General features: G+C 44.1%; 2 protein-coding genes and 1 long non-coding RNA gene across 3 annotated transcripts in view; 2 read left to right on the top strand and 1 right to left on the bottom strand.

Moving 5' to 3' along the window:
- Positions 1-3,448, top strand: part of MXRA7 (matrix remodeling associated 7) — a 53,860-nt gene extending 50,412 nt beyond the window's left edge. The window contains exon 5 of the mRNA XM_019542667.1: positions 2,020-3,448. Coding sequence (XP_019398212.1) covers positions 2,020-2,134 — 115 coding nt within the window. The 3' untranslated portion in view covers positions 2,135-3,448. The remainder of the gene's footprint in view (positions 1-2,019) is intronic.
- A 496-nt stretch (positions 3,449-3,944) lies between these two features.
- LOC109315114 lies at positions 3,945-19,037 on the bottom strand. Its single transcript, XR_002102424.1, has 3 exons — positions 18,476-19,037; positions 17,861-17,864; positions 3,945-3,958 (listed from the first exon to the last, which is right to left on the bottom strand). It is a non-coding gene; the product is annotated as an uncharacterized LOC109315114 (long non-coding RNA).
- LOC109315111 lies at positions 7,440-15,786 on the top strand. The gene is made up of 2 exons (XM_019542665.1): positions 7,440-8,218; positions 11,704-15,786. The coding sequence occupies exons 1-2, from the start codon at positions 7,453-7,455 to the stop codon at positions 12,306-12,308; spliced, it is 1,371 nt and encodes a 456-aa protein (XP_019398210.1). The 5' UTR covers positions 7,440-7,452; the 3' UTR covers positions 12,309-15,786.
- Positions 19,038-21,139: the final 2,102 nt, after the last annotated feature.

Genomic DNA, 21,139 nt, shown 5'->3' with positions numbered 1-21,139 from the left:
GATCTCATGGTTGGTGTGAGATGAGGAACTGGGAGGGGGCAGGAATAAGATGATATTGACAGCTACAAAGTAAAAACTGCCTGCTATATCTTGTCTCTACTAGTATTTTGCACTGAAATTATTATTTTCATGTAAAAACATATATGTTTCTTGTGAGTTCCTGCCATCTGTCTACAGAGCTTAGAACACTTTCGCACTTCATCTCTGCTTCTCAATGTAACCAGTTATGATCTACACCCTGAATTGAAGGAAAATGCAAATGTTAAGGCATATGCTTGCCGTAAAGTCACTCAATGCCAGTTTCAGCTGCTGCCAAACCTGGAACTAGTGAGAGGAATCCCTGAAGATTTTACTACTAGGAAGGGGCACCAAATGGCTGGTTTGTAAGGAAGGCCCTTGTTGGCAAGTAAAGTGAGAGTGACTTTGACTTTCTATCATGAGGCTTGGCTATGGGAAGAAGGGAGGATCTTTGGAAAGTTGGGGTGAAGGCCAGGGCCCAAGTCTTCCAGCCTCTTTGAACAGCCTGTTCCAGCTGCATTCAGTTCTGCTCTGCCTCCTTGGAAGTCACTGGACCTGCATTTCTAAGATCCTGGGGTTCATTGGTGGACACAGTCTTATGGGGCATGAGGCTTTCCATTTGTATCATGATAGGAAAGTCATGCTCCTCTCATTACTGTTTATGAGATGAGTACGTCCCTTTTAGTTATAATCCTACACAGGAGAGCCATGGACTGGATGAAGGAACTAGATGTTATCTGATCTCAGTAGGTGGGAGTCTTCCAGGGAGAATACATCCCTCTTGTATCCAGCCTTGACTAGTGAAATGTTATTTTTAAAGGGAAGGCAAAGGTTCTGCATATGCATGTAACAGAAAAAATTATTTCACATACTAGGATTAGGACTAACTCCTAACCTGGAACTAATTCCCATCTTGCCTTTCCAAGTTAACATTTGAGAATGTAAAGATATTTATGGACAAAATAGTCTCTGCAGTTAAGCTTCCTCAAATAAAATCCTAGAACAGACACCAGTGTTTGTGCTAGTAGACACGAGTCAACCACTAACCACTTCAGGTTGGAAGGAACTTTCTTCTGTTGTTTCTTCTCCTTTAAGCATCTAGTACTGATCATTTTCAAAGATGGGGAAACTGACCCAGATGGCCAATTGGTTTGACCTGTTATGGCATTTCCTACCTGCATATGTTGAATGGGCCATTGCTGAATTTGCTATATGGCTGTATGTCACAATTGAAGGGTGCCTGTTACTCGACACTGGGAATGTCTACACGAGATGCTAGCAGCGCAGTAGCCTAATACTGCACAGTAGCATCACAGCACAAACAGTACTAATACTCTGCTGTACAGTATTATTAGGCTACTGCACAGTAGCATCAGTTAAAAGGTGTTTGCTACTTATTGCTTATTTATTTAGTACTAATTTATTTATTGCTTATTTATTTAGTACTAAATTAAATGTGCAGTAACCACTCTGCATTAATGAACATATAGACATGCCCACTGAGAAACAAACAAGCCCCTGGGCTGGCAAGTTAATTTGGATTAAGGTAGAATATAAATTAAAAAATGCAGGAGCACTTCTTGAATCATTCCATGTGTGGACACTTTGATTACCGAATAGAAATACATTTAGTTGAACCCATGTTCAGTGGATTATGATCTACTGAAATGAAGCATTCTCCTAAGAGTTGTTATTCTGGAATTGTTATTCTGGAATAGCTCCAAGTATATCCTAAATAGCCTCACATTTGGCAGTGAGGGTGGGAATAAAGCTGATGGTTTAAAAAAGACAGATTATACAATGCAAAGATAAAGGAAGGATTGAGGATTCTAGGCCCAATCTGGCTCATTTCATCGTGTATGGATTTGCTGAACATGATAGGGCTTATAAGGTGAGCCCCCCCCCCCCCCTTAGCCTTATGTCACAGCTGACTCCATTGCTCTGGTCGGAGTAGTGCCTGTTGGGGAATAGCTATTTCTATTGTCCCTTTTTTCCTGACAGGGTTCAGAGAAAGCAGCTGGCTGCCATCTTCAGGCTCATGAAGGAAAAAAGTGACACATTTGGAGAGATGTCTGAAGGAGACATGAAGGAACAGCTGAGACTTTATGATATATAGACTTGATGAAGCTGTAGTCCGTGCCCAACTGCCATCTTAGGCCTCATCATTCAAGATTCTGGAGACTGTCATGCTAAGAACAGGTGTCACTTAAGTACATGGTCAGTTTGCCATTCTAGATTGTTTGCAAAAATGTACAGCCCTCTATTATATTTCTAAGTCCTGTGATTTCTATCTCTTTTTACTGATTTTTCCTAGCAGAAATGTTTGTATTTTCATCTTAAAAGAACAGGTTTTCTTGGGGTGATACTTTTTATTGGACCTACTGCATTATTAGTTGGGATAGAGTTAGACAAGCTTTTGAATGCAAGACATTCTTCTTCAAGTCACCTTGGGATGATGCTTGGGTTTCTTGCAGAGCCTCAGAAAGGATGTTGCTGCATAGTCTGGCTTCTTTTTTCTTTAAGCAGTGGATTTCAATATCTTCCATATTATGGTAGCGTTAGAGAGATGTTACAGCTATAATGGTCCAGAAATTATGCAAGACGCAAGGATTTCTTAGGGTGATGATCTGCATAGTTGGGATAGAATTCGATGATGTTTCTAGACGAATGTCATGCTTTTGAAAGCTTGTCTAACTCTTATCACAGCTACACAGTTAGATATCAATAAAAGATATCACCCTGAAACATTCTTGCCTCACATGATTCCTGGACTATCATAGCTACAACATCACTTTAACACTCCCATTTCACAAGGAAACATTTCACTTCTTTTTAGCCAGTTGATACAATTCAGCCCATAGAGCCTGGTGAAACTGGCAGTTCTATGCTAATTATATGTAATTACAGCATCTGACACAATACATTTTTGTTCATGAAAGCTTAGGCTTCTCTGGTTCAGTTAGCTTATAATGTGCAACTCTACCTGCTTTCTGCCTGACTTCAGATTAACACAGCTAACTGCTTCTCTCTGCTATATGTAAATAATTGTTTCTTCACCCATTCTACTATTGGGTCAGTATTTGAAGGACTCAAACTGCAGTGAAACAGCAGCTGCTACACGTTTTATGATGATGAAATTGGAGGTTACCCTTTTGTTCAGGGTCATGGCCATTACAAATTCCAACAGTACAGGCCTAATTTACAATTCTGGCAGATGGAACCAGTGATTCTTGAAGGAGGGTGAAGCTGCCCATTATGGTTACGTGAATAACGTTATAAGCATTTTTGCTATTGTCCTGCCTTTCTAGATTCTGTATTTATAATCTAGTATCTAATTTCAGGCACGTGTGCCTGTAATCTGGGTCCAAACTAGATGCACCGAGGGCTGGAACAGAACATTCCGTGAAACATCTCTCATGCAGATAACCTTCCCTGGAGGAAAAAAAATGGGGGGCATAAAATTTCCTGTTTTACAATGAGGAAGTTAAGGGCAATTGAATTTTTCTCATTACGTGATGCAGAAAAGCCACATCCATTCCATTCTAACAGAAAAAATTCCATTAGAATTTTTAAGTGGAACAAAGATGTTGGTTATTTTTTTTAACAATCTTTGTTTGGAGGTAAGAAGAAGAGAGGTCCAAGGAGATGCATATTGTCATGCAAGTTGGTGTATAGTTCCTTGCAAGATGGTACAGGAGAGAGCAGACTGTAAATATAGCTAAGGTATTAGTGGGTGACAGGGGATGGGGTCAGACGGTGTAGTGGATGATGGAGGAGAAAGGAATCAATGTCTGAAGTGGTGTAGCTTGGGTGTTCAGTGGGGCTATTTGTCATAATTTGTGTACTTCTGTTCATCATCCTGACCTTTATGTAAGGAATTCAGCAATGTTAATACATCTTAGGAACACTCAGAAAATGGTGCATCTTCTCCTGCTCAACACTCACAAAATGGTGCATTCAACCTTGCCCCTGTGGGATTTGTCAGGACAGAAGAGCCACCAACACAGATGCCAGCAGTTGCAAATACCTGTTGCAAAGGAACATCAGCATCAAGAAGAACATGAGAGAGTTCTTTAAGAGTAGCCAGTTAATGTGTCAATACTGGGATTAGGGGTCAATGGCAGTCTCTCATGTCCTTTAAGGCTATCCTCCTTCTTCATTCACTCTTTAGCTTTTCAGAGTGACTCAAAATTGAGCAGCCTGAAGAAATACGACACAAGTTCAGTCAGTTAAAAAAACTAAACCTTATCCATATTGATCATTAAATCTGCTATGAAAAAATGTACTCATTTTTTAAGGGAATTGCCCAACTTGGATTACATATTGTCTGATATAGAGCATCTTGTTGGAAACTGTATTTTGTGGAAACTCAGTGAATTCACCAATTAGGTGACACTTCAAATGTGTTTTATTTCATGATAAGAATCCTGAGCTGATGTTTCTCTTGGCGTAATTCTTTTGTCTTGTGAGACGGACACAGATATCTGCTATCCTGAGCAGCTGCTGACATGTTTGGTTCATCCAAAAAAAAAAAAAAAGGAAATATTAGGACATTTCAGATTTAACTGAATATATTTTGTATGCACCTGTTCTCTAGTCCCTCCTATGATATCCTGTTAGTTCCTCTGCATTAAGAAAAATTTCCCAGTTTATACTGCTGACACTGAACCAGTATCTTCTGGTACAGTGCCAGGGAAGCATCTCCAGCAAGATAAACATTTTTCCCTGTTAGTCTTTTGACTTGGAGAAACCAAGTATCTCTCATCCCTTTTACAATATCTTTTGTAACACAATAAGATACTTTTTTTTAAAGTCATTTTGCTTTCTAACTGTTTTAATGTGGATAGATAGAAGATGTCTGTAGGAGTATTTACAATACACTCGGGCTGGCTTTACCATCAAATCCTGGTTTAATCTCAATTTTCATGTTCGAAAATTACCACGTTTTCAAGTACATTTGTGGGGCAAATAAGGAGGACAAAAAGGTTAATTGATGTGTGTATGTAGCCTATAAGTTTCCATATTAAGTGATTTGTACATAAGGAGAAACGTGTGGAGTAATTTCTGGTACAGATATGTGACCTCCCCTTAACTAGTGCCTGATTCAAGTCTCGCTGGAGGCCAGGGGTGTCTTATTAGGGCCTTAATGAAAGTGGTGTAGACCCTTGTCTCATGTCATTTCAGGAATATTTCCTAAGGTTTTTTATGTGTTCCTCTACACTGGGGCTGTTTCTGACCAGGAGGCCTTCTGAAGCTTTCTCTCTCTGCACTGTCACTAATGGCACCAGTGGTAGAAGCATATCTGGAGCTTGTCTCCTGGGATTTGAAGTCCTACCATGTGTAACCAGGCTCAGAGCTAGCCAATATGATTGGTTAAAAATGTTAGTTGTGCACCACAACAGTACCAGATTTTCAGAATCTTGCTGGCACCGAGAAGGTTTAAGCACAGTGGAGAAAAAAACAAACTAAACTAGAATCTCTCCGAGAAGTACCAAGAGTGTAAGAAACATGGGGATTGCAAGGTTTTGAACATTTAATTGCATTGGGGTTAGCATTCAGCTAGCAAACGTGAGAGGAAAATGGTATACTTTCTCAGTGTACCTTTACAAAGCTTTAATAAACATAAACCTGTTGTACACGTTTGCTAGTAGTTTGTCTTAGGAATGGAAATATAAAGTCTGTCTGTGCACTCAAAAGCATTCTTTGACTTATTCTAAGATTCCTTTTCACTTCTGCCTGATCAAAAAGGAGCTTGTCTACTCCAGGAAAGTTACTAGCATTTTAATAGTAGCGTTACTGTACACTTGGATTTAGTGGTATGACTTTTTGTGCTGTCTCTCTTATTTAGAATAGTCACAAGGGTTTTTTTTTTTCCTCATGAGTTGAACAAAAAAATGCAGCCATTTGGCCAAATAGGAGCTGAATTTTTCCTGCTCAAATATTTGCTACAGGGTGTAGACAATACTGAAGAGGTGGAGTTTCACAAACATTCCAGCTTAGAACTTGAAGACCCAATAGTGCAGATTTTTTTTTTTTTTAAACCTACCACTCTTCAAACCAGATATTACAGTCAGAACTGCTGTATCTATGTGGGAGAGCAGCAGAAATGCCAAAAGGCACTGCCAACTTAAAACCTTTTGGGCCTACTTTTCAAAGAACCCAGACTCAGTTAAATCATCTTTTTCTGTGATCTGTATTTTTAATTCCTTCAAGAAACAGTATTTCTCCTGCCCAGAATGATATTTAGAAGGGGATTTTCAGCAAAGAAAATGGTTGATTGCACATGGCTTTGCCTGCAATAAGGTCTCTGAGGCAGGTGCCCTGGTGTTGTTTGTGCAGCGCTTGACGCAGCAGGGCCTTTACTCTATAGCTGTAGCTGCTAGAATTGATTGCAATACAAATGCAAGAGCCAGGCTAGACCAGGGAAAGAGTTAAAGCAGTGGTTTTCAGCCTTTTTTTTTCATTTGCAGACCCCTAAAAATTTGGAATGGGGATGCATTGCAGCCCTCTCGGGTGTCCACATACTTCTGATTGATCATAGTCATTTTTCATGAATCCATGGACCACAGATTGAAAACCACTGAGCTAAACTGATGGTAGGACAGCAGCAGCAAGTCCAGGAGCTGCAAGGGAGCCCCTGGCCTTGCCAGACAAACCTGCCAGGGCCTGGGGTGGCTCAGGCTGGGCTGCTGCAACAGGACCCCAACCTGGAGGAGGCCCACTAGGTCCCTACATCCTAGTCCAAGACCCTCCAGCGTTGCCATGGGAACTGAGCCCTGACCCCACGCCTGAGACCCTAGCCTGTCACCAGGCAACAAGCTTGGGGAGAGGGAGGTCATACGGTACCAATTTATTATGCATTATGGTATTAATTATAATGACTAATTATATTTTATAGTGTGTGTATATAAACAATTTATAAAATATTATATTTCTATATATTATATTAATCATGCAAACAATTTTATAATTTTTTATAACTTAAATATAATTTAAGTATATAACATATATCGAAACAATATATTTAATTATAATCATAATCATAGTTAATTATATTATATTAAATAAAAATAATATAATGTAATGAATGATAGCATTACGTATAAAGGTATTACGGTACAGCGCTGTGCCCCAGCCCGCACAGGCACCTGGACAAGGCCGTCACGGTAACGGGGGAAGCTGTGGAGAGACCTCCCTCCCCCCTCCACTAAACGGCGACTTTAGTTTGATTTGTCCCTAGCAGGCTCCCGTGAGTCGTCCTTCCTTGAGGCACCTCCTCAAAAGCACTCGGATAGATTTGTGGCGGGTGACGTCAGGGGCAGTGTGAAAAACCGTGAGCCGGGTTTGCCACTGCGCATGCTCGGAGAGCTCAGCCCAGCCTGGTGTGACCTCCGGAAACACTTGAGGGGAAGCTTCCGGAAAGGCGTTCGGCGCATGCGCTGTGGCTATTCGCGAAGGACGCCGCGGCAGTTGCTGGGATATAACCGCCGCCGCCCCTCCCCCCCGGCGCTGTGGAGTCGCCCCCGGCCCCGGCGCGGCGGGGGCACCATGTGCGCCGCCAAGCGGGTTCAGGACGGGTGGCCGCAGCGCTGGGCCTTCCGGCCCGGCCCAGGTAACGCGGGCCCCGGAGGAGGTGGCGCACGGCGCCTCTCCGTGACCCCCGCAGGCTTCGGGGACCTGCAGCCGCTGCTGCCGCGGGGCCCGCGCTGGCCGCCTGGCCCCGTGCCCCTGCTGCGCTGCGGCTTCCCGCCGCCGCGGCCGAGCCTCAGGCCCTCGGGTCCGCGCGGGGCCGGCGCTGGTGGGAGGGCCGGGGCTGGAGCCGGGACCGGCGGCGACGCGGCCGCGAGGAAGCGCAAGGAGCCCGGTACGGTGGCGGCGGTGGGGGCGGCTAAGGTGGCCAAGCCAGCAGCTGACAGCAACCCAGCGCTGTTGGAGGCCTTCAAGGCCGTGGTGGCAGCTGGCGGCAGCGACTGGCTGGACCCCGAGGCTGTGGCTGCCGTGGTCACTGGAGACCCCCCAGACGGCGCTACCAAGCGTGAGAAGAAAGTGCCTGAGAGCCCGAAGGCGGCAGAGCCTGAGGTGGCCGCACCCAACCCGGGGCCACCTGCCTCTCCCACACCCCAACCCAGCACCGAGGCCAGTGCCACGGAGTCGCCGCCTGTGCTCCAGCCGGATCCCAGCTTCGGCAGCGTGGCGCTGGGTGAGTGGGGGCTGTGGCTGCTGGGTGGGGGGCCACCAAGTCCCCAACCTGGCTGTAGTCCAGCTAGGCATTGCTTGACCGGGAAGGAGGCTCCAGCAGGGTGGAGGGCACAGGGTGTGTTCCTGTCTCCAGTCTGTTCGTGTCTGCAGTTTCGCTGGGCAGCGTCTGCCTGCTCCTTGGACTCATTCATGGGCCAGCGGGTGCTGTCCAGCACTGTGCTTGGCATCTGCCCTCGTTTGCTTGTTCTGAATTGTTGACCTTTGGTCCCAACCCTGTTGTCTTTGGTTGTTCCCAGTAATTGCTCTGTGCACTTAGTGGCCCCCTTATTAAGGGAGGCTTTTAGCTGTGCTTGGCCAGCATTGGCCCACGTTCCCAATGCACATCAAATGGGCCTGAAGGAGATGGCAGGGGTCAGGGCAACTGACCTTTTTTTTTTTTTTTCTTCCCCAGCTAAATCGGTAGTTGTCAGCCTTGTTTAGGTGCAAAGGGACCCCAGGAAATGCCAATTCTTTGTCTTTCACTTGTATTTTCCTATGGGCAAAAAAACCTAGTGCGCTTCTGTTGCAGAGAACTTGGAAAGGCCATGGCAACTCAGACTTTCTCTGGGTTTATTTTGGTGCCAGAGTGGTTTTGTAGAAAGTATGCGAGAGCCAATGATTTCTTAGGGTACTGTATTTTATTGGATCATCTGCGTGGTTAGGGGAGAGCTGGACAAGCTTTACATGCGAGAGGTTCTTCCCCAGGTCTCACATCGAGGTCTCAGAGACCCGAGGAAAAATGTCTTGCATTCAGAAGCTCCTCTAACCTCTCTCCCAATAACATAATTGGTCCAATAAAGAGAGTGTCCTAAGAAATCCTTGTCTGTGCGTGGGTTTGTCTTGTGAATCATGTGGGTGCACCTAACAGTGCAAATATTACATGGCAACCTTGAAAGGATCCCAGGGCACTCCAGGGAATCCTGGCTGAGAATCGCTGGTCTTCTACTATAAAGAAAACTTCAAAATATTTTGTGGCCACAGGCAGAAAGAATCATGCAGGGCTTTTGGGGAGTTTTGTTTGTGTTTCCCCCCTCCACCCTCCAGTGGAGTTCTATTCCTCTTTCATATTAGGGATGGCAAAACCAACTTTATTTCTATTTCCCTGGTATTTTGAGTAATACTCTATTTTGAGTTCCTACAGAAACTGTAGGTGTCTGATAGTGGTATAACCAAGCAGCGACAAAATAGTTAGTGCGTTATCTCAAACACCTGAGAAGTCCCATTTGGAGAAGCAGTTTTAAAATTTACACCTTTAAGTTAAGGACTGAGAGAGTTTGTATTTCACTTCTGAAACCTTGGCACTGCACTCCCTAGAAGTGGGGAATACATTTCAGACTTCTGAGTCTTTCCCAAGCTGCCCATGTAATACTTCTCTTAAGCTTTCCTATGTTCAGTTTCTTTTGTTTTTTCTGCCCATGTGATTGGCATGCTATTAACACATTGGGGAGTGAGGTGCAAGGAAGAGCTCTTTCTGTAGACAGGAAGAAAGTTTCATAATTTTTAGGGTCGGAAGGGACCTGAGTAGATCATCTAGTCCGACCCCCTGCCACAGCAGGAAAGATTACTGGGGTCAAACGACCCCAGCGAGGTGTTCATCTAACCTCCTCTTAAAGACCCCCAGGGTAGGAGCCAGCACCACTTTTCTTGGAAGTTGGTTCCAGATCCTAGCCGCTCTGACCGTGAAGTAGCGCCTCCTGATATCTAGCCTAAATCTACCCTCTGCCAGCTTGTGACCGTTATTTCTGGTCACTCCTGGTAGTGCTCGGGGGAACAGGGACTTCCCCAGTGCCTGCTGATCCCCCCCTGACTAGTTTGTAACAGGCCACTAGATCCCCCTCAGCCTTCTCTTGTGGAGGCTGAACAGGTTCAGGTCCCGTAGTCTCTCCTCGTAGGGTCTGCCCTACTGCCCCCTGATCATACGAGTGGCCCTCCTCTGGACCTTCTCCATGTTGTCCACATCCCTCTTGAAGTGTGGTGCCCAGAACTGGACGCAGGACTCCAGCTGCTGCCTGATCAGTGCCACATAGAGGGGGAGTATCACCTCCTTGGACCTGCTCGAGATGCATCTGTGGATGCATGACAAGGTGCGGTTGGCTTTCCTGACTGCATTCCCGCACTGCCGGCCCATGTTCATCTTGGAGTCAATGACGACTCCAAGATCCTTTTCCTCCTCTGTACTGGCAAGAAGGGAGTTCCCCAGCCTGTAGGTATGGTGCCGGTTGTTCCTCCCCAGGTGCATCACTTTGCACTTGTTGGTGTTGAATCCCATCCTATTCTCATAGTAATGAAGATGTAAATGATGGAGGCTGGTTAACTTCCATTCAGTGGAGCCCTGGCAAGGAACTATAGGTTGGGAAGTGGGAGGTGAATATGAAATTGTATCTTGCCTTGGGCATCAAATACCAATTGTAAGTGAGTGCCCTTATTCTGACTGCTTTGCCGGGGGGGGTGGGAAGCAGTAGCTTACTGAACAAAATCATGGCTGTCCCTTTATCTTGCTAACATCAGAGTTCAGCTTGGAAATGTGAGAGCTGGGAAGCAGAGATGGAAGTGACTTGTTTACACTTGCTTCTTGACCAAGACAGGGCTGTTTCTAAAGTGTTCACAAGCTCTGTATACTACTTTGGAAGTCTTCCTCTTTAGTGCTTATACCATTGGTAGATTAAAAACTGCAAGTGTCTCTTGTTTGGATTAAGAAGAGAGACTTTTTTTTGATTGAATGCACTCTTTTTTTTTTCCTTCGTTTTATGTCATCTTTCTGTCTTCCTTAGTTTGTTTTGATTATCTTTTTGCTTTTTCTTAGTTCCAGATGTCTGCCTTCTTTCAAATTATACTCCTTTTCCCTTTTTAGAGTGCCTACACACTTATGTACTTGGTGTTTCCTTCTAGTGCTTACCTGCCAACTATGATTTTAGTTGTACTGGTTTGGAGGTAGGACATGATTTGGGAGTAAGACAGTGTGAGGATAAACATGTACTGTGCATTTATACAATGTGAATGCACACAGGTAGGACAGCAGTCCTAACACAATACTAAGGAGTAGTACAGGGGAGTTCTGTGAGAACTTCTTACCGTGAGCAAGTTTGAAAATTTAAGTTGCCATGTTTCACACACACAATCTGAACACCATGTACTGAAGAACAAAGTACTCCACCCATTACTATGAAAGTGAGTTAGCAACACTGTGTCCTTTGCACAGGAAAGGCCTATGAAGCAGTAGGTACTGTTTTTAACTAGTCCTGAGCAGACTGTGTAGTTTGTGAAGCAAAGCAAGCTGCAGTTTCAGGGATACACCTGTTGAAACTTAGCTTGCCTGTTGTAGGGGTGGGGCTTTCCTCTTATCTCTCAGTCTTCAAGGATACTGTATTTTGTTTGCAGTTTCCAGTTATCTAGGGCTGGAGATGCTGGTAGTGGCATGAAATGATTAATGTGGCATTTTATTTTTAGGTGATGGTAGCTTGCTGCAGGCTGACCCCAAGGAAATATGGATTTTTGGCCACTCTGTGATTTCGGCGGTAAAGAAGAGGGCAAACAATCATCCCTGTGGTCTGCAGTTGGCTTTCCCGATTACAAGTGTATTTGTGTATTGGCATGACGTACAGGAAATGCTGTGGGATCAGCTCGTGCCTCTCCTGCACGAAGTGTATTTCCTCAGAACGTCTCCATCTGTTTTGGTAATACACCTTGGGGAAAATGATCTTTTGCAACAATCTAGTACGTCTCTCCTCATTAAAATGAAAAATGACTTGGGCATCCTTAGAAGGGCCTTTCCGGATGCCTATATCGTTTGGTCTTCATTGTTGCCAAGGCGCTTTTGGAAGGGTACTAAAACTCCATTGACTAAAGAGGAGGAACGGCAGGAGATTAATAGAGAGATGTTCTATTATTGCAAAGCAAATAACATAATATTTTTGCAACATGATTTCATCACTAGCAAGAGGCCAAACATGTTCCTGCCTGATGCAGATGAACTTTCTGATGTAGGAGCTGATGTTTTTATATCAAACTTGAAGGCAGTCCTGCATTCCTGTATGGGCTTTGGTAGAGGCTGACAATGCTGATCAGTTTCAGTCTATGGAAGTGCACTCATCCAAAAAAATCCATGACATCCCATCTGTGTTTGGGAGCTGAGGATTTTTTTGGGGGTGGAAAGGGAGACGGTATTACTGAAAGTTGAAATGAGTAGGAAGAGTTTAGCACTTCCCTGCATATCCATTGCACCTGGCAGATTGTAGATTTGGAGAAAATTGGGGTGGATTTGGGCTACCCACCCAAAGAGTTCTACAGGTCTGCACACAGGAGGTTGTGATTCCTCTGGAATTATCTCTGCCCACACAGGAAGAGGGGGCAGCTAACCTCATGCAAGTTAACGGGTGTTCGTTGTGTTAGTCATACCATTCGTTTTCACCCCTTGATCGCTAGTCTTGTAAGCAGGAAGGCATTGTGGAGGATTTAACAACGCAAGTTGTCTCCTTAGTTAAGCTGGAACAATGCTTATGGTGTGCGTGCATGCACACACACCATAATACACTTAAAATGTAATGGGTAATGTGGTTTTTGCGTAACAACTGTTGATGGAAAGTTAGGAATCGATATTAGTCTATGTCTGAGCAGTTTGCTTCCACACACTATTATTTATTCAGGTTGAATCCTGTGTCTTATCACTAACAAAGTACATAGCAGGGTTACAAGTCTTGTATTGCATATCCAGCTCTTGCTCAACTGTAGCCTCCATCTGCTGCTGGACCCTAATTTGTAACTGAAGTTTGCAATAAAGTTTTTGATATGCTAACTGATTGCCTTATCAACAGTTGCTGTGCAGCCTATTTCCCCAAGTAGCTTATTCACTTCTGACTAACTGCAGGGACCCTGTCTTTTGAGGTTCTAGTAGCTTGAATATTGACTAGTTTGGCCTTGAGCAAACTGCTTGCTTACAGGTATTTTGAGGTGCAAAAAAGTAACCTGTCTGAAGTTTGCCCCTTGCCTACCTTCAAAGTGCTTGTTGAAGACATCAAGTACTTAGTAGCTGGGATCTTTATGTGTATATCCAGGAACTTTGCTTTGGGTCAGCAGTTATCACCTAGTGTGAACTGCTTCGCAAGGAACCAGCTGGCAACTTACTCTTGCTTTCCAGTCACTTATGGAAAATGAGGAAGGATCTGACTAAGGACATGCCCCTTTTTTTTAACCTCATTTCTTATTAAGTCTTCAAGTGATACTTGGAGGAATCAGGATAATACACTTGTTTTGTTTTTGGTTTTTTGGTGGTGGTGTTTTTTCTGGGTTGCTTTTATTTTTATTTATTTTTTTTTTTTTAGGGTAACCAGAACACATGTACATATTTTGCTGCTTGTTGGCTTGTACTAAGAGGTCATCAGATCAGGAGTGGCAGTAATTCTAGGATATTTCTTCTGCCCTAGACTACTTCACAGATGATAAGGTCTAAGACCTTAATTGCATCAACTCTTCTTAACTTCATAGTGTGTCAGGTTACCTACTTCTTGTGGAAGGCCTTGTGTAATTTGAGGCAGCAGTTGTAGAAGAACCTTTCAGTACTGAACAAGCATCTGGCTGATGACCTCTTAAGTTGGCTACACATTTGTATGAGAGTGTGTTGTAGTATATTAGTGTAAGCAGCATTGTTGTTTTGTACATGAATAAATCTGACTTATAGCTTGGCTTTACAGAGAAAAGCATGTCCATGCATTGGTACAGGGCTTACCTGTGTCTTTTTCTGTACTGTGGAAGGGCAGCACCTCACAAATGTTAAGTTTTTGGTTGTTGTGGCAACCAAAAATTTATATTCTATGGACAGACAACCTAAACCACTTTAAAGATGGAAGGAGGGAGAGAGTGGTTACTGCTTGTGAGCATGCATTATTTGTTTCTGTCTGCTCCTGTGCTGGTGTGTATAAAAGTTCAACTGTTAAGCTTGGTTTATTCAGGTTTAAAATTGGAGTAGTTGCATTTCCATTCTTCCCTGTATGATTGCATACAGATATAATAATTAAATTGGAATAGTTTTATACCAGGAGTTGGCAACAATGTGTGCCATGAGTCTGACCATATGGAGCAGATTGGTGGCCTGGTGTAACTTGGTACCACTGATTCTCTGTATTGGATTAGACCTTTTTGCATGCTGGATCCAGCCCAAGAATTTATAGATTGCTGATCTCTGGCTTATACCAACACAACTCATCTGCCCTTGCTTATGGAGTGAAAGCTGTTTCTACTGCATGCAAGCCTGCTGCTACCTCAGATCATAACCTTCTTTAAGTTAAAGAATTGAATTGAAATTAATTACTTTTTAATAGCTTCCTTTCTACCTTATAATTCACCTTCCACTTCTCTCTTCTTTTTTTTAAATTACCTATGTTTTATTTGGAACCTCAGAATAATTCTCAGCAGTGTTCTTTTATATACTCATTTTAACTTTTTTTTTTTTTTAAAGCTTGGGCTGTGTTGCTGCATGAATGCAGGGTTTTGGCATATTGTTGATAAATGGAAATGTTTACAGTAATTTGTAAATATGCAGACTTAATTGAAATGCATTGGTTGCCGAGTACAAAAGTGCCCTAATTCCCTAGAAGCGGACTTGTTCTGTAGATAGTTATAGGGAAAAATAACAGCAATGTTGATTTTTTTTATTTTTTTTTTTTATTTTTTTATTTTTTTTAGCCAAGATTATTTTTCATATTTGGATGCTTAAATATAAGCTTAAAAGCTTCTCTTGGTTGCATTATTGACTTTATGCCATTCACTGTTCCATAGTAGAAAAATAAAATACCTATTCTATGAATTTCTATGGCATCAATAACATTACAAGAGGCAAGACGTTTTGTATGCAAGTAATACATATTTACTTGAATAGAAGAGAACCCCTTGATTAGATGATATCTATAAACTGTTATAATTTTTCAGGTATACAATCTAATTGTTGGAGATACTATTTATATCTAGTATGAGCCAAGACCAAATCCACTCCAAATTCACTTGGGCAAAGCACAAAGAGTCAAATTGTGAAATTTCACTGAGCCAAGCTTAATCATCAAGTTTGTGTGATTCTACTATCAGACAAGTGACCTCCCTCCCTCCCAGACCCATCAGTCTGGAGTTTCAGATGCTTTCCAAATCCCTGGCAGCCATCCAACATGAAAGTCCCAGGTCCAGAAGCCTTGGAGTTCAGATGCGCCTTAGTCTTACTTGATCCTACCCAAAAGGCCCATGGTGTTATTTAGTGAGACTTTCTTGTGTGTATTTATAAGACAAGGGGCTTTTTTTTCCTGTGCCTAGTGTGGGGGGGGACCTTGTCTTAGAGTTGAGTAAATATGGTATGTTTAATTTTTTGGTTTATTCATTGTAGGCATTTAACTTTGTTATTAATTGCTCTTTTATTTACAGAACAGTGCAAAAGATCTTTTCCATGTCTGGTAAGATCTAGTGTCCTGTAAATACACTATTATTTTATGTTGAACACTTGTGTTTTTTTTATTTTCAGAAACTCTTTTAGTAAAGTACAAATTGTTATTGCATACATTAATACTGGTTTTATTTTTCAGATTTTTAAGATGTCTTAAAAACCAAAGTAAGTATCTGGTAACACAAAGGAAAAGGGAAGGAGGAAACACTTCTGTTAATATATACTAATAGATAACTTCTGATGTTTCAGAGATCAGAATGTGTACATGTGTTCAGAATATGTACTTCTGCTGTTTCCCTAGAAAGTAATACGGAAAATCCATTTTTCTATTTTTGCATGTAAAGATTACTTACATGGCATTGAATATGGTGATGCACTGTCCTTTCGTAAGGGACACCTGCATTCATGGGACTTCATCCAAAAGTTTACTATAAGGCACTTGCGTTGACTTAATTGGTCTCTGCATCAGGTCCATGATTCAATAAATACAAGACATTCATTGACTAACAACTTTTTCCCTTGTATCTCAAGTGAATTTAATCTTGTGGCAGCCTTGGGAAGTGATGAACAGACTCATCAGAAATGGACCTGTCCTCAGAAAGGTATGGCCACAGCAGTACAACATGTCTTGTTGGTGGCCATCCAGGGTAAGTACTTGACAATGCCAGCTGAGCAAGCAGAAGACTGTAGCTTTGTTCTGATGTTTGTGATTGCAGAATGCACAGGTCTCTGATCCCCACACTAATGGTACTACATTGAAAACCAGAAAGTAATCCTTGCACATAAAGGGATGGATTTTGCTTTGGCAGTTCTCTATTGGGTAGTCCAGAGAGGGAGTGTTGGCAAGGAACCATAATGGCTTCCTGGCTTCTATGCTTCAGTCTTTAAAGCAAGTTAGAGTAAGCCTCAGGGCAGGCACCGCCCAGTAGGGCTGTGCGAAGCTTCGGGTGGTGATTCGATTTGGAGGAGATCTGGCCCGATTTCAGTGGCTGAATCTCCAAATCCAAATTGAATTGGGGAACCAATTAAAAAGGTCCAAATCAATTCAAAGCTGTCCGAATCTTTGGACAGTCCTCGGTGGCTGCAGCAGGGAGCTGCAGCTGACTCCAACTGGTAAGTACTAGAGGCGGGAGGGGACCGTGGAGGGACCACTGCCAGCCCCCTGATCCCTGCCTGCCCCAGCTCCTGGCATTTTAAAGAAAAGCCCCAGTGCTCACCTGGTGCTGCTGGGCAGGGGGTGATCCACGCTGCATGGGGGGACTCTGGCACAAGACCTCTGACCCCTTTGCTCCCCCAGGCCCCCCCACAGGTGCCCCACCCAGGCCAGCTCCAACCCTTTATGAAAAAAAACAGAGAAAAGCCCCAGGACGTGCTGCTCCTGCAGCAGCCTTGGGGGCTTGTAGCAGAGCCCCCCACATTGGGTAGTGGGGATGCACACCCCCCGGCAGCACCTGGTGAGCACAAGGGCTTTTTTTTTAACAAGTGCCAGGAACTGGAGCAGCCATTGCTGGGCTGGGAGAGGGGCAGAGGGTGGGCCTGGCCTGGCCTGGCTGATTTGGAGATTCGGCAGCAACCAAATCGCCGAATCGGATTCAGCCAAATCAGATTGGGACAGTGATTTGAATCATTGAATCGCTGTTCCCCAAATCGGCCGAATCCAAAGTGAATACTAGCCGCTTTGCACAGGCCTACTACCCAAGTAGGTCTTTGTCCAGGTGCTACTGTTTTGGTGTAGCGAGCACACTAAGTACAGAGAAACTGCAAAAGAGGGAGATACAGGAGCTCTGTGTCTATTATGGATTTTACTACATGGGGAAATCCTTAGCGAGGATTTGAGTGATTTCCTGTCAGTAGAGTCTGAGGGAGTTTTAATGTTAGCATGTTTCAGAGCTGTGGGCTATCAAATGTATAAATTATCTGCCAGGTGGGGACATGGCATATATAATGCATATAGCACATTAAGTGGCTTAAAAGCAGTATCAACAGTGAGTAGATGCATAATACTGCAGTGCTACAAGTTGGTACTCAGCACTTCTTTAAGGAAGGAGACACTCTGGATGAAATGGATGTAAAGAGCTATTACTGTCAAATGCTTCAGGTTACATATGTCCTTCCCACTGGAGAAACAAAGGGAGACTGTGGGTTGCTGCTGGGCTGATCAGTGTTCTTGTTTCCCATCCCAACAGCCCTATGAGGTGATCTGTGACTCAGTTCTATTACCCTAGGTTTACAGGTCCTACATATGACTTAAAAACCTGGCACTCTGCAGTTGCCACTTTCTAGGTCTCAGCCCCAGAAATGTGGCTTCCTGAGAAGGACATCTGATGCTTGAGCATCTGTATCAAGCATCACCACAATGTCTGTGTGAAATGCTCTGCCTGCTACAGGCTAGTTGAAGTTCTTCATCTCTTCTCTGGGGGGAAAAAATTAGCAACTGTGAGAGCACTCCCAAAACCAGACTCTTGATGAATGGATCACAGCAGATGTGGCAGCTGGCAGGCACAACTATGATTGTCATCAGTGCCTGGCCAAGGCAAAGATGCTGCAGGTACAAAAGGGTTTGGGTGCCTGTCAGGCTGAGTGTGCAGGTGAGGAGCTGTTGTGTGCCCTCATCTGGGATGACTCGCATCAAGCCTTGCTTCATCATTCCCTCTGAGAGGGACTCGGAGCTGTTCAGTGACACAAAGCAGGAGATGCACAAGGAAGTTATGGCCCAAGTCCTGGAACAGGAGCAATCCCTAGAAGATCTTGGGTAGTTCCTTCTCTTCGGGCCTGTTGAGCAGGAGGTATACCAACTACTGAAGCAAGACATCTTGGATGGCATTGTAATCGGGAAGGACCACCTGACCCTCCTGTCATCCCTCCTGACTCTTCTAATCTCAGGAGCTTGGATCATGTGAAGAGGCTTCTGAAATGAAATGCAAAAATCTCTTTGAGATTTCCTTTCTTAACAAGTCATATACATTTAACAAAGATTCCTTGTTTGTTGCCTTTTCAGGGTCACTACCTGCAGCTACTCCTGGTGATACTGTTGGGGCCCTGAGGTCACTGCCTGAGACTACAGCTCAGTGAGGAACTGGACTGTGGAAGTTAGAAGAGTAAGGAGATGTTTGCAGATGTGGCTGTATCTTTGGAAAGGAGAGCAATTGAAGCGGAGGACTGGTGTGCCTGGTTGGAGTCCTGCCAAGACAGTAGTGCTGACCTGGTCAGACTGGGGAACATCATGGGTCAGTCATGCAGCGACTATTTTTCTGAGGCCACCAAAGAGGCTGTGGAGATACTGATGAGGAAACACCACAGTCTTACAGCCACCCCCATCTGACAAATGGAGAGCATCTCAGCAGTGTTCTGTTCTTCTTATAGGTTCAGGACTCCTGGCCTCTTCCCCCATACCCCAGTTGTCCCTCTCCATCCCCACTTCCCCCTGCTGTCCTGGGCACATCACAAACAGATTATGACTCTTCCCTCCTCGAGCATAGTCTGTCCACCCTGCCCTATCGTGCCCCCACTGGACTTTACTGTAAAGTCCATAGCCCCCTCTTCAGTATGGATGGGAGCTGGGGAGCATTGTCTGTCTAGGAGGAGTTGAGGATGGATGGTTTTTGTTTTTGTTTTTTTTTGCGGGGGGGGGGGCAGATACAGCTCGGTTTTAACCTCAAAAGTTCTTAGCCAGTCCCCATCCAGGGAAAGCAACATGGGGTGGGATTTCATGGTACGATACTGCCCACCCCCTCTATTCCCATGGACCCTTCCTCCTCCACTGGGATATGGCAATCCTGGCTACATAGGGCTTGGCCCCTTAGGTACCTTCCCCTTTTCCTTAAGCTTGCAAACAAACCCTAGCCCACTCCACTGCACCCTACTTCATGTGCAAAGCACTTTGTTTCAAGAGCAAAGCATACATTGGTTGACTGTTTATAGTGTTTAATAAAAATCTTAAAACAAACTGTCAGTTAAATGAGTTCTACTTTATGCAGTTGTGTCCTTCTTGGCCGGGCACCACTAGAAATTTTGTCATGGCCTCCTTCATGAAAACACCCTGATTGAGGTTCTTGAGAAGGCTTGGTCTTTGTGGCCTGGTACCAACTGGTAACCAACTGGATTGTCAAAGCCCAGGAAGGTCTTCCCCTTGGCTTTACAGATGTTATGCAGCATGCAGGCCAGAATGACTCCCCAGGACAGGTACTGCTTGTCAGTGTACAGGCACACCCCAGACTGTGTTTCAAGGGGGTCATTTGACTGAGCAGCTGACAGATGTTGAAGATCTTCACGGTATCAGGTGTCCAGTGTGGAGTTTTATGACCCTCAAGAGGAGGGGATAGGCTGGGGAAGGAGAATACTTGCCCTTTCTAGCTCTGTGTTGGTAGTAGTGTGGGCAAGTGTCCCTTGCATCAGTCAATGTAGTAGACGAGTTCTTGAAGAGCCTGGTGTGGAACTTGACAGGCTACCCAGTGGTCACATGTGATTTGTCCTGGTGAACTACAATGTCTTATAACTTGTTAAAAAACCCTTTGACTTAGAACCATGGTGTTCTGAGCAGAGAGTGTCAATGTGCGTGCCGTATACGGCATCAGTTCCGTTTGGAAAACTTCTATGGACAAATCTGGCTATGATCTCCTGGGGATCATAAAGTGAGAGGAACCATGGTGTGCTCCTGGATGGAGTGGCATGATTTCTGGACAAATGATCCAGCTGTGAATTTGCCCACACCAAAGTTGTTGACACTTCCTAACTGTTGGGGCTTCTCACCTTGCAGATAGTGATTACTACCTGCTTCTCCACGGTCATCAGTACCCTCAGGTCAGTGACTTGCCTCTAGAATGACTGAGCCATGTCTTTCCAGGTCCTGAGGATGACTGCTTCCACCAATGGCTGCTTGTCTCTCTGGCACTGAAGCAGCAGTAGATGATTTTTAAGTGGTCCCAGAGCAGGCCATTTTCTATGAAGTTCCTTGCTATTTTTTCCTTGGGCATATTGCTGTCAGACATGGAGCACAGAAGACAGCTTGAAGTGCCCTGTCATACAGCCATGGACTGCCACACTAGCACACCAGATGGTAAAGGATAGAAAGCAAGGCAAGGTAGGTGAAGACTGACATGATGCAGACAAAGCTAGTATCTTATGGTGCTGGTCAATCCAGACAACATGGTGTTTGAAGACTCTAGGTGTTTGTTCTCTGCTCCTACTGGGAATGCAGTGTATGTGGAACTGATTCCTCCTAATGTGAGAACGCATGTGAAACTAGCCTGCTGGAAAAAGTAATTCTAGTTGCATGCTATTTTAATCTGATCAATTTAGTAGTATCAAAAAGTAACCCCAACTCTGCCTTAAGGAGAAAGCAGCTAGATGTGTACAGTACGTCTAAAATCAGAACTCTGACTGCTCTCTGAAACTAATGGTTAAGGATACCTCTTCCAATGGGTTGGACACACAAGTTGACCTAGTCTGAACTGATTTGATTCA

The sequence above is a fragment of the Crocodylus porosus genome, unplaced genomic scaffold (assembly GCF_001723895.1).
Source record: "Crocodylus porosus isolate Cpor-Errol unplaced genomic scaffold, CroPor_comp1, whole genome shotgun sequence".
Lineage (NCBI taxonomy): Eukaryota > Metazoa > Chordata > Crocodylia > Crocodylidae > Crocodylus > Crocodylus porosus.
The sequence above is the reverse complement of the archived record's forward strand: the minus strand, read 5'-3'. Positions and strand labels throughout refer to the sequence as shown.

What these genes read in the sequence shown, in the direction of transcription:
- LOC109315111 (XM_019542665.1), top strand. Translation starts at nt 7,453, where the DNA reads ATGCGCTGTGGCTATTCGCGAAGGACGCCGCGGCAGTTGCTGGGATAT. An exon ending in CTTCGGCAGCGTGGCGCTGG is followed by an intron (nt 8,219 to 11,703) that starts GTGAGTGGGGGC and finishes TTTTATTTTTAG; the next exon opens with GTGATGGTAGCTTGCTGCAG.